The sequence below is a fragment of the Numenius arquata genome, chromosome 1 (genome assembly GCF_964106895.1).
Source record: "Numenius arquata chromosome 1, bNumArq3.hap1.1, whole genome shotgun sequence".
NCBI lineage: Eukaryota > Metazoa > Chordata > Aves > Charadriiformes > Scolopacidae > Numenius > Numenius arquata.
Genome location: NC_133576.1, coordinates 130,405,814 through 130,418,414, shown reverse-complemented (window position 1 = coordinate 130,418,414; position 12,601 = coordinate 130,405,814). Strand labels below are relative to the sequence as shown.

The 12,601-nt window shown below is 42.3% G+C and overlaps 1 protein-coding gene across 2 annotated transcripts in view; it reads left to right on the top strand.

Annotated features, from left to right (window-relative positions):
* The window catches only part of FAT3 (FAT atypical cadherin 3), a 334,054-nt gene that overhangs the window by 273,059 nt on the left and 48,394 nt on the right, over positions 1 to 12,601 (top strand). For both annotated transcript variants that reach the window (XM_074152937.1, XM_074152928.1), the window contains exon 13: positions 11,300 to 11,689. In XM_074152937.1, the coding sequence (XP_074009038.1) occupies positions 11,300 to 11,689 (390 nt within the window). The remainder of the gene's footprint in view (positions 1 to 11,299; positions 11,690 to 12,601) is intronic.

Below are 12,601 nucleotides of genomic sequence, written 5' to 3'. Positions count from 1 at the left end.
AGACTGATCTGATTCTTCCTTGAATAGCAGTCAAACAGCAAAGGCCCACACCCGCTCGCTTGCCCAGCCAGGGAGTCCTCCTTTGCCAGCTGCCCCATTCTTTGACATTGTCCGTGCCTTGTATTTGTCTCAGTTCATGGTCCTCTTCCGATCAGGAATGACCCTGTGTTCCCCTCCCCCATTTTTGTGGCATGTGCAAACAGCAAATGAGTCAGGAAGGTCCCTCACTGTGGGCTGAAGATGGGGACCACAGGGTTGTGGATGGTGGCAAGTCCGAGGTGAAGCATAGAAACGTGTCTCCTGGCCTTGTGTATTCAGAGGTGTCACGCTGCAGGGCTCACACAGTGACAGAATGCTTGAGGTTGCAGGGAACCTCTGGAAGGTTGTTTTGTCCAACCACCCTGCTCAAGCAGGGCCACCTGCAGCAGGTTATCTAGGACTGTGTCCAGACAGCTTTTGAATAAATCCAAGGATGGGGATATTCCCTGAGTTCTGTGCAGCGTGGGCACCCCAGGGGCCTTCTGGGAATAAACAAAAACCTGCACTGTGGATACAGACAGAAGCATAACATCCTCACCGTGACCTGGCAGAGGAGTGCCAAAAGGCAGCAAACCCACACTGATGCCCTCTCTGACTGCCAGTTCTTCCCAAGCTGGAGATAATTAAAAGAAGAAGGGTCAATGGCAGATGAGATTTTGCAGGAAGTGTAGTTTGGGAGAATATTTTCCCATATCTAATAGCAGATTTAATAGCATTCAGTAATGCAACCTAGAAAAATAATAAGCAGTGTGCTACTTTTTTCAAAGCATTTTCTCAGATTTGAGCACAGGATGCCTGCAGTTGCAGATGTGTTACAGCTTCTGCAGGGCTCATAGCCTCACAGCAGAACGCAGAACAGTCTGTTTATCTGTCAGTTCCAAAAAAACCCATCCAACTAGTTTGGGGGTGGAGAGATTTGAATGATGACCCTGGTTTTCTGTTCTTTTTCTCTATATTTGAAGCTTTAGTACTTAGGTGGTTATGAGGAAAAAATGGATGTTGAAAGCCTAATTCAGGGAGCCAGGATAAGACTTCACGTTCTCCCACAGATAAATTTATACAGCCAGGTTATACAGGTCAATTGTGGTTGAATTTGGTTGTGGTTTTTAAACAGTTGTAGAGAGTTAAATATTATTTGGACCAAGATTTATGAGAAGGATTCTGTAGTTGTTTGATTAGTGCATTTGTGTTTATTTGGAGAGAGTTTAATCAAGCCTCTAATCAGTCTGGTTCTTGGTGTGGGGAGCTAATTATTCACCTCTGACGAAGTGGAAGAGCTGCAGCAGAAGGGACTCGAGGGAAGCTGTTTGTCCTTCTCACTAGGAGGTCTGCTCCCTAACCCCAACCTTCTCCACCAAGAAGTACAGGGGAGCAAACTGTGGCCCGTCATCTGCCTGGTGATCAGCCGGGGAACCTGGTGAACTGGGGGAAGGAGTGCCATTTTCTTTCAGCTTCTGGTGGAAAGTTTTATCTTGGGTTTCAAAGAAATCTATGACAAAACTGTTATTTCCCAGCAAGGTTTGGTCTCAATGAGTTTTGATATTTCCAAATATTTTGATATTTCCAAAAAAAACCAAATCCCAAACCCTTACCATGTGCGCTCATAAGGCAGGTGCATAGGAAATAAGTATCTTTACTAGGGAAGACGTATAACTTCTCCTTTAGGTTTCACTCAGTCCAGTCTGGAGTGTATCTACCTCCAGGAAGGTGGTGAAGCCAGCATATTGTATCTTTTTTTTCTTCTTGTCCTCTCCTTGTGTCAATGAGAAAAATGAAGAAACCATTAAAACAATGACTTATGACAATGGTAATGAAATAGTGACTGAGGAACATAGATAGTTCTCTGGGGTTTATCACTTGTTTGTAGAAAGTGATACCAAAGTGCTGGTGAGCACAGTACAGAAAAAAGTCACTCCATTAGGTTGTCCAAGAGATCACCACTTTCAAGAACACACGCATGGAAGTAATGAGTAAAGACTTCAACCTTATCAACAGTGGGCTTTGCTCTTGAAGGAATTAGGGCAGTGAGCCTGTTGGATACACAGCTGGGTTTGGAGATGGGTAAAGTGCTGCCAAGTGAGATTGCTGAAGTGTCAGAGAGGAGTGCAAGACAGTCACAGCTTGATTAAAGAGCAGTTCTCTGAATTACGTATAATGGCAAGTAACAAAAAAATAAAAATGCTGAAGTAGATATTGATTTTGACATTTGCTGGTACAGCAAACCTCTACTTTGCAGGTTTATGTTGGGCAGGCCCCTTAAAATGGATCTAGAGACTTTTGAGGCATTCAGGATCTGAAAAAGAAGAAAACATTGAAAATATTTTGAATTGAAACATGGATTGAAACATGAATAACAGAGGTAATCGGACGGAAGATTTGCTAAAACCCAGCAAGTAGTAGGTAGACAACTTTGGCAACGAAGCCAGCACTAGCTAGATGATATTTCTGGATATTGTCTGAGTGTTTGTAAAATAAATATAACGAGATACTTTCCAGAGGATGGCACATTCTCTTTAAAACGTACATGGAGCTTCCTACATCTTTATCCACGTCTTTGCCTCACTGACTTTTAAAATAGTCCAGGGGTTAGTGCACTTAGGCAGGATCTGGAAGCCCTGAATTATTAATTCCTTTTTCTGCAGCTATTCAAAACAGCATTGCATAGTAAGGGGTTATAGTTGAAGCAGAGGGTCCTTTCCACAGTCTCTGAAGCTGTTTTGAAAAAGGATTCAGGAATCAGCCAGAGGAAAAAAAAAAAAAGACCCAGGTGAGCATTGCTCTGTCTCCTGGTGGGTGATTGCCTTCTGGGCTCTGTTCCCCAGGGCTTATTCAATGAAAAGTAACTGTCTATGGCAATGTACCCTTGTACTCCTCCTTCCTGGAAAGGTGTCCTTACCATTAGACTTCTATTCCATAAGAAGAGTGGGAGGACAATGCCCCACATCCCCCACTGTGGGCTGGCCAGTCCTGAGGACACCTACAAGTGTCCAAGTTCACCCCGTGAGTTGCTCAGGAGAAAACCTAGCTGTTACCTTCTTAATAAAGTCAGAAGCACTTCTAGGAACACAAAGATACAGCACGTTGGGCCCCTGAAAAATTGCCAAATAGAAAATAATAGGCTCTGTGGAGTTTAGACTTACCTGGTGTTAGGAGGTAAACAAACAAGTTGTTTGGGGATTATGATAGAAAGCTTAGGTTTCTGCCTAAGCAAGCCCTACTTCATATTACTTATTTTGCTTCCCATGCATAGGCACTCAGGAGACCTAATCCTGTAAGCAGTCAGTCTATATGACCCTGTTGCTGAATCTTTCAAAGGGCCAGATTTTTAAAGCTGCAGAGAGGTAGTCAGGGGAACTTAGTCACCCAGCTTGCATTAAAATAATGAGTACATGTGCATCAAGATGACTAAAAGCTGGTTTGTGTTCAGCAAGCAGAAGTCATCAAACCAATCTCATTTCCTTTTGCAACATGCAAGGAGGCTATATAGAAAGAAATATTATGGGTGGTATGGCTAAGGTTTAGTGAGGTTTTTGGCATTGTACTGCACGATATTTTTATAAGCTAGCAGGGAAACATGGTCTACATGAAAATGTCATCAGGTGAGTTTGTAATGACTGCAACACTGGAGGGATAAGTTAAGAGAGGTACTGGGTGCAGCATTGCTCTTGTTTTCATTCCTGAATGGATAAGTAGGCATAGGGTCTGTATTGCTGGATGTTGGAAAGCAGAATGGGGCTGCAAGTAGCCTGCATAGCGTCAAAGTCATAGCTGTGGGATTTAACAGTTGGAAAGGGGTTTGGGAAAATACGATGCCAGTCATCAAGGTAAATGTGAAATCCTGTGTTTAAATAAGAATAACCAAGTGCATCAATATTGTCTAGGTAATGACTGATTGGGCAGCAGAATTGCAGAGGAGCAGCTGCATGATGGTGAATCACAGGTTGAATGTATGTTTACACTTTCATGCTGGTGTGATAAGGCAAATACTTTAATGAGATAGGTAAACAAGAGTAATGCTGGAAAACAGAAGTAGTTCTTTCTATTTACTTGGTGTTTGCAAATCCTGACCTGAAAGGCTGCGTCGTGTTTTGGGTACAGCTCTTCCAGGAAGATGTGGGCTACCTGGAGATTTACAAGAAAGATCACAGGTCTGGAAAATGCGTGCTACCAGGAAATATTAAAACAGTTGAGAAGGGAGTGCCAGGGGAAAGAGAAGTGAGATGATAAAGTATAACAGTCTTCAGATATCAGACAAGTAGCTCTGAGGAAGGAAGTCAACCTTTGTTCGTTTTTTTCCCCCTCATCTTTTAATATTTTTATTCAATCTCAGCAAAAAGTCAGAACAAGATTTTTAGTTGTAAGAAAAGTGAGGCACTGGGGTGTGTTATCCGAGGGGGTTATGCAAGTTCCTGATCAAAGGATAGGCCTGTGTTTGGGGATAAATTGCATCCATCCTTTCTTTGTGCGTGGATAAATTTGTTGACCTCATAAGATTCCAGCTATCTCTATACTGTCATTTCTATTAATTTCTTTAGTTTTTGAGATTTCAAAGACATTGTTAACAACATGGAGGCAAAGAACTAGACAAGGAGAATTGTAGCTCCTGGATTATCTTGACTGAATAAGCCCTGTATTTAAACTCGGTTACTGAAACATGTATTTGTATGAGTGTGTTTGTGTGTATATATATATATGGATACATACATATTTTTTTTTTATATACGTCTCTCTACATGTGCATTCCATTGCTTCAGGCTCTGTTGCCCAATGTTGTTAGCTGCAGTGTGTAACCCTAAATCAGGAGAATCCAAAATGGTCTCCCCCACTTCAGAAAAATAATCAAGCTTAGGGCTGATGGGCGCAGGCAAGTGAATGACTCAGGAGCACTGATGGAAACAAGTATTCACATAAAGTCATGTTAAGCCAGAACCCTGGGCTGCATAAATCTCTGCTAGAAAAGAGAGGAATTCCCACCAAAAAAAGACAACGCACGATCCAGCTGAAACAGAAAGCAGGGTTTCAGACATCCTTGAAGGTATCAAGGTATCATACCACTAAAAGCTTATGCCTGCCATTTCTGTCCAATATTTCCCTTCAGTAAGGGGTTGGTCATCTTCATCTCTGTACTCTGTGGCCCTGCTTTCATCCTATGGTACCCTGACTCCGCTGGAGCACTGGTGTGAGTAAAGGCCTTCGGGGTTAGGGCTATCGTTTTCCCACAGAAAAGGGACAAAGCAAGGAAAGCCTGTTTCGGTAGCGGTGTTATGGATTGAACTTGGCCAGCTTTTCTGCTTAAGTTGTAAAAATCACTTGAAATATCTTTCCCTATGGGGTTATATATTCTTCTACAGTTCAGCAAGGTACTTCTGGCAAGATTTTTCTCTTTCATGTCAAAATGATGGAGTAGAGTATTATAAAATCTGGTTTAGTATTTGTCTTTTTTGCTGTTAATGAAGTTGTGGACTTCTAACTTCCAGTAACTGGTGTTGTGGTTAACGTTTGGGTAATCAGGAAAGGCCATAGGAACATGCCAGTGTTACTAGTCACATCATGAAAGACAGAGGCAAGCAGAACCACAATAATCAGCTACCATGCTTGCAAACGACTGCTAAATTGATAAATAACTTTTTTTACAGTGCTCTTTCTGGACAGATTTCTGTTTTACTTCTTGTTTGTTTATTTTTAATGCTTGCCATTATTTTTCTTTCCATAAGTTTTCAAAATTAAAATGAGCAGATGACAAAGCTAAGCACCATTTTCCAGAGATAAACAATAACAAGTGCACTAGCTATACTTAGGGAAACACATTAAATAATGAGTTCAGGGTGACAGATGAAAACAGAAAGGAGAAACACACTATGAATGGTCTTTAACACTTGTAAATTTTAGTTCTTGTGTGATGCAGTCAGTAGGTAATGCCCGCTGCAGAAACTCTCTGTCATATGGGGATTGCGCCTGTTATTTTAATGCTCGGTCTTTTAATTGATGTTGGTCTGGATCAAACCATGTTGTAACTCCACTATTTTCAACTGAGCAGCACCTTGAGTACTGTGTCCAGTTTTGGCCCCTCAGTACAGGAGGGACATTGAGGTGCCAGAGAAGGGCAACGAAGCTGGTGAGGGGTCTGGAGAACAAGTCTTAGGAGGAGAGGCTGAGGGAACTGGGGTTGTTCAGCCTGGAAAAATGAGGCTGAGAAGAGACCTTATCGCTCTCTACAACTACCTGAAAGGAGGTTGTAGCCAGGTGGGGGTCACTGAATTTTCACTGAAGTTTTTTTTAGAGTTGGAAGGGACTGTATAGATCATCTAGTCCAACTCCCCTGCTGAAGCAGGATTGCTTAGAGAATGCTACTCAGGACTGCATCCAGGCAGGTCTTGAAAATCTCCAAAGAAGGGGACTCCACAACCTCCCTCCCTCCCAGTTCCAGGGCTCTGTCACCCTCACCGTGAAGAAATTCTTTCTCATATTCGAGTAGAACCTCTTATGTTCCAGGGTCGGTCTCTTCTCCCAAGTAACAAGCTATAGGACAAGAGGAAATGGCCTCAGGTTATGCCAAGGGGTGTTTAGATTGGATATTAGGAAAAAATTCTTCACTGAAAGGGTTATCAAGCATCAGAACAGGCTGCCCAGGGAGGTAGTTGAGTTGCCGTCCCTAGAGGTATTTAAAAGATGTGTAGAGGTGGTGCTTAGGGACATGGTTTAGTGGTGGACTTGGTAGTGCTAGGTTAATGTTTAGACTCGATCTTAAAGGTCTTTTCCAACCTAAACATTCCTATGATTCTATGAGTTAGACAAGGAGGAATTTGATACACCTGAATTAGAAAGAGAAGTTATTTTATTTCCCTGGTGCTATTTAAAGTTGTAGTGACATAGATGTCACTATGTGACATTCAGTGCATGCCCCTTTGTTTTAGTACAGAAGAAAACAAGAAAAAAAACCTGTGTGAAGGATGGCATTTGAGGTACTAGACGGCTGTATGTTGTACAAGCTCTTCACGCCAGAGATTTGGCAAAGGGCAATATTCTATCATATGCTAATACAAGTCTAAATAGAAAATGTGCTTGCTTATTCCTTTATTTAAAAAATGTACTGCAATCCTCTTATAGTAATAGTAATTCCTGCAAAGCTTTCCATGTTCAAATAGCTTATGTTCGTGATTGGCACCTTAGAAATCTGAGAAGTTTCAGTGAGTAAGTGAATAGACACAACGCAGTTTGCAAATATTAATCCCCCAACAGCTGTGGCCAAGCAGTGTGGGAGGATTGCTCTCTTTACCAGTGCAGGAACCGTGGTGTTGGAGCAGTTGTTTCCTGTCCATGGGAAACATCTCCTTTATAGTCATAGCAGAATCTACCATCGCCTCCACGGCAGGGATGCCGTTGACACACAATGGTGGACGCTTCGCTCTCAGCAGATGGTAGCCCCTGGACTAAAGCATTTTGGATTTCAGTAGAAATAACTTCCTGCTTCACCTTTGCCTCATGCCCATTTCGTTTCCAGCCTCAAATCAGGAAGCTGAGTGGAAACAGCTATCGATATAACAGTTTCTTCAAAGTGCTGTTTCTGCCCCACCTTTTCATTGAATTCATTTTCCTCCCAAGAAGCCAGTGTTAAACTGCAGCCCCACAAAACACCATGGGAGGAGGTCAGCAGGAGCGCAGATCTGTTTCTGTATTTCTCCTTGTATTCTGCCTCTGCATTCAAGCAGAAAGCCACCAACGGTTGGTATCTGAGTGTCTCAGCTCAGGTCCTCTGCCCTGATCTTCTGTCTCTCCTTGCATAAAATACCCTTTTCACCTGCAAGAGCTTTTCCTCCAGGTCACGTGGGAAAAATAAGACTGTTTTCATCATCAAACCAGGCTGGTACAAGATAACCCACATCCTTGGAACTTCTGTATTCCTCTCTTGTTTTCCAGGAAGGAAAAATAAAAGCATTTGCCTTCAAGAAGTAACTCTCTCCATTTCTGCCTAAAAATCCCTTATATTAGAGTTAAGCAACCAGAACACCATAGTCTATATCTGAACTGTCTCCATTGTAGGATCACAAGCAGTCATTTATCAAAAAACATTTTTCATATTTTGTTAATTATTGGACATCACCTTTAGGAAGTAGAATACAGGAGAGTTGTGTAATTAGATATATCTGATATATCAATCACATTGCAATCACCAGAGTTGTCACTTCTTGTATGTAAACTCACCCTACATGGTGTCACACACACCAAATTCTGTCTCTGCCCACTCCCCCTTGCAAGATATTCTTGATGAAGATTTGGCATGTTTCAAGACAAAAGTCATAGGTAGGCCATCTCCTTTCTAGCTATTTATGCCTTCAAAGACCGTGTTATCTGATTCTTTTGTCTTGTGTCAAGGTATCCTGTAGTGAGTATCAAATAAGGTTTTGTGCCAGAGAAAAACTCAAACCAGACTAAAGCTCTCCTGCAGTCACAGACACATGTGTGTGGAATGTGTGAGTTAAGGTCCCTTCTTCAGAGAAGTATTTAATTCTATATAGAAACTGGCAGACATCAAGAGAGCCCAGTACAGAATACTAAATAGCTTTACAGTTAAAACTCATGTGTAGGTTGGGTATTCAACTACATGCTCTGAATCAGGCAAAATCCCTTTTTCCAGCATCCCCAGGGATCAGCTCTAATTACTAGCTCATTAATTGTTCCGGTCAGGTCTGTCCCTCTTTGTAAGTGGAAGTTCGAGGAGGATTTCTAGCAGAAGGAGATTCTCCCTTGTTGGAAATGGAGACACACCTCCAGCCATTCAAACCCTCAGAGCCTTCCACTTTCCAGAGGGTTTTACTCCGTTTTTTCTCTCTTGTCAGTGTGGCTGACTGTCAGCTGACAGAGCATTTGGATACATATATATGGAGGCCAAGTGCAGGGTCCTGCACCTGGGACATCAAAAACAATAAGAAAAACTTCTATAGATATGTCAGGGATAAAAGCAAGACTATGGAAGTTGTGGGCCCTCTCCGGGATGAGAAGCTCAACATGAGCCGACAATGTGCACTGGCAGCCCAGAAAGCCAACTGCATCCTGGGCTGCATCAAGAGAAGTGTGGCCCGCAGGTCACGGGAGGTGATTCTGTCCCTCTACGCTGCGCTCGTGAGACCCCACCTGGAATACTGTGTCCAGCTTTGGAGTCCTCAACACAGGAAGGACATGGACCTGTTGGAACGGGTCCAGCGGAGGGCCACAAAGATGATCAGAGAGATGGAGCACCTCTCCTATGAAGACTGGCTGAGGGAGCTGGGGTTGTTCAGCCTGGAGAAGAGAAGGCTCCGGGGAGACCTTATCTCCGGGGAGACCTCCCTCTCCAATATCTGAAGGGAGCCTACAGGAGAGCTGGAGAGGGACTCTTTGTCAGGAAATGTAGTGACAGGACAAGGGGTAATGGTTTTAAATTGGAAGAAGGGAGATTTACATTAGATACCAGAAAGAAATTCTTTCCTGTGAGGGTGGTGAAGCACTGGAACAGGTTGCCCAGGGAAGCTGTGGATGCCCCATCCCTGGAAGTGTTTAAGGCCAGGCTGGATGGGGCTTTGAGCAACCTGGTCTAGTGGAGGTGTCCCTGCCCATGGCAGGGGGGTTGGAACTCGATGATCTTTAAGGTCCCTTCCAACTCTAACCATTCTATGATTCTATGATTCTATGAGCATGGTCTTCAGCAGGCTCTAGGGTATTCAGGGTTAAGGTGTTTCAACACATGAAAGTCTCCAACTAGTTCATGGGCTAGGCTCAGTTCTTCCTCTGTAGGACAGGAGTCACCTCCTCAGCTGCTTTGCCTGTTTTGCTGGAGGAGAGCCTCTCTGTATTTTCCACATTTCTGATACCAAGCTGAATAGAGAGGCTCTGCTTTGATTTTTTTTATTTTTTTATTTTTTAAAAAGGTTCATTGAAATATTGCCATTTAAACTTTTCATTATTTTAAAGACATTTGAACACTTGAAATATACTCTGGTGTCTCAAGCGCTGCATAAAAATTTTATTCCCTGAAGAGGCCAAATAGTAATTCTAAATGCTCTCCAAGCAGGGTCTGGGACTTTGTAGTTGCTCTAGTTTTTATGTGCATATGACTGAAGAAAGAGTCTCCCAGCTCCCTCTTGTGTGGATGCTCTACTCCTGCTACGTCAAGCAGAAAACAAATGTGATTTGTGCTGCTTTTGATCAGGCGTCTCTACAATGCTTTGCTGCTGCAAAGCAGAATAATACTGTCACAAATTTTAAATTAACAAAATATGCCTAGAAGGGATTGGTAGCTCTTGTTCATCTGATTAATGTCAGGCTTGTAAAGTCTGTTCTCCAACAAAAAGGGCAGCAAATGCTCAAGTGAGAGATGTTAACAGCAGAGACTCTCCGTTTTAGTGGATCTTTGTGTTTTAGTTATAATCTCTTAGTGCAGCACTCAGGACCAAATCACAAAATCAACCAGCATCAGGGGAGTTGAATTAGGTTGTATCTGTGCTCACTTTTAATTACATTTGAAATGGCTATCCCTCTGTAGTGCAGCAAGCAACCAAGTCAGTACCTTCCCCTCAGGCCTTATTACTGACAACAACCTTAAGAGTAGATCTGCATATTCAGCAGCCAGCTGGATAGGTGTTGTGTATTGAGAAATACACAGGCAGGATTTGAAAAACACAGGATATCTTTTGTACAACTAAATTTTCACTCTCTAATTGGGGGAGTGAGAGACTTCACTTTCTAAAGTGTCCAGATTCTGGGAGGAGTTCTTCGATGCATCTTTTGTCTAAAAGGTATCGTCTTATGATAATATTTTGCTGCTCAACAGTGGAATCAAGACAGCACTGGTAGCAAGTACATTCTGTGCCACCTGATGTATTTTTATGGGTTTATTTTTCCCTTATGTACATTTCTATTCCTTCAAGATGTGCTCGGAGACATTTCCAATTTCAGCATTCTGCCTGTCTCATCTAAATCAATTGTAAGCTTTTCTGAGCAACGACCATATCTAGATCCTGCTTTCAAGTTTCATTACACAGCAGTTCTGCAAAGGGATCTTTTAAAAAAGTATCATAATAAGGGAAGGAACTTAACTTATCCACGGGGATTTGACATGTGAGAAGAGCATGTCCTGATCTCCCAGGACTGTACCTCCATGTGCTCCATCCCATTGGAAATGAGCACTGTGATAGCAGATTTTGCTTAGGATTTCCATTAGATGGGAAGAGGTTGTTGTTTTTTTTATTTCACTTTATCATTTTCACATCTGCTTCTCTTTCAGGTGTAAACAGAAAAGTTACCTATTCCCTGGCAGACTCGGCAAATGGTTACTTCTCAGTTGACCGGTCATCGGGAATCATTATTTTGGAGCATCCACTTGACAGAGAGCTTCAGTCTTCCTATAACATCAGTGTAAAGGCCTCAGATCAGAGCATTGTGCTGACCTTGTCCTCGTTTGCCACTGTTACCATTACAGTGCTAGATATTAATGACAACCCCCCTGTGTTTGAAAGAAGAGATTATCTTGTTACAGTACCTGAAGACACCTCACCTGGCACTGAAGTGCTTTCTGTTTTTGCTACAAGCCAAGACATTGGCACTAATGCTGAGATTGCCTATCTCATCAGATCAGGGAATGAGAAAGGGAAGTTCAGGATTAACTCAAAAACAGGTTTGTAAAGTGGCTCTTACTTGTAATGCAAAATGAAAGCATCAGAAAAATGTGAATGCATTGGGGAAAGCTCTTGGACCAAAAAATTTACCAGGACAGAGACTCAGAGCTTGTCAATGTGGAATTAGTTGCACAGTTAAAAACCAATTTCAGATTGGAGAGGGATGTAAATTACGGTCACACTCGGCTGCCTCAGCTCGAGTGGAGAATACTTTTTTCCATTAGTGTGTCTGTTGAAGTCAATGTAGATGTGACAAGCCATTAACCAAACTGTGCAACCCTTACAGTTATGAGCACTTGGAATGTTTACCTGCTTGCCAGGTCTGGACCTTAGCAAACATCAGACAGTGCTATCAGGACCAAATAGATGGCAGTCCCAACATGTCAGGTGGTGCCTGCCGTTTATATGCCTGTACTTATCTCCATTGACTTAGGTTGCTCCTGATTTGTGTTGTCTGATAGTTGACTTCAGCCATTGGGGATTTTTTTGTTTATACATCACAAATTTTAAAAACGTACTGCTGCTTCTTTTTAAGAAATACTAAGAAAAGCTGCCTTATTTTGTCCAAATAGCTCATTTTCTTTGCATTTCTTTCATGGGATATATTCTTTATCCTTGTTGAGGTTTTAATCTGTCAACAGACAGTAAGCTATGGTTCTTCTGCGCTCCATGTAGTGGTCCCCTTATTCTCATAATGCTCAGGAGGACCAGTACAAATCTGCCACCAGAGTTTCAGAACAAAATAATCTTGATTTTGAAAGCTGAAGGTAACACTTGTTTGAGTGCAACTGTAGTAACCAGTAACCTGGAAAATTTCAAAATGATGCCTTGTGGCATTTATATTACTGTGAGCAAAAATCTCTCTCCACTCTGCGGAGACCACTGCCTTACATGTAAGGGACTTCACATAA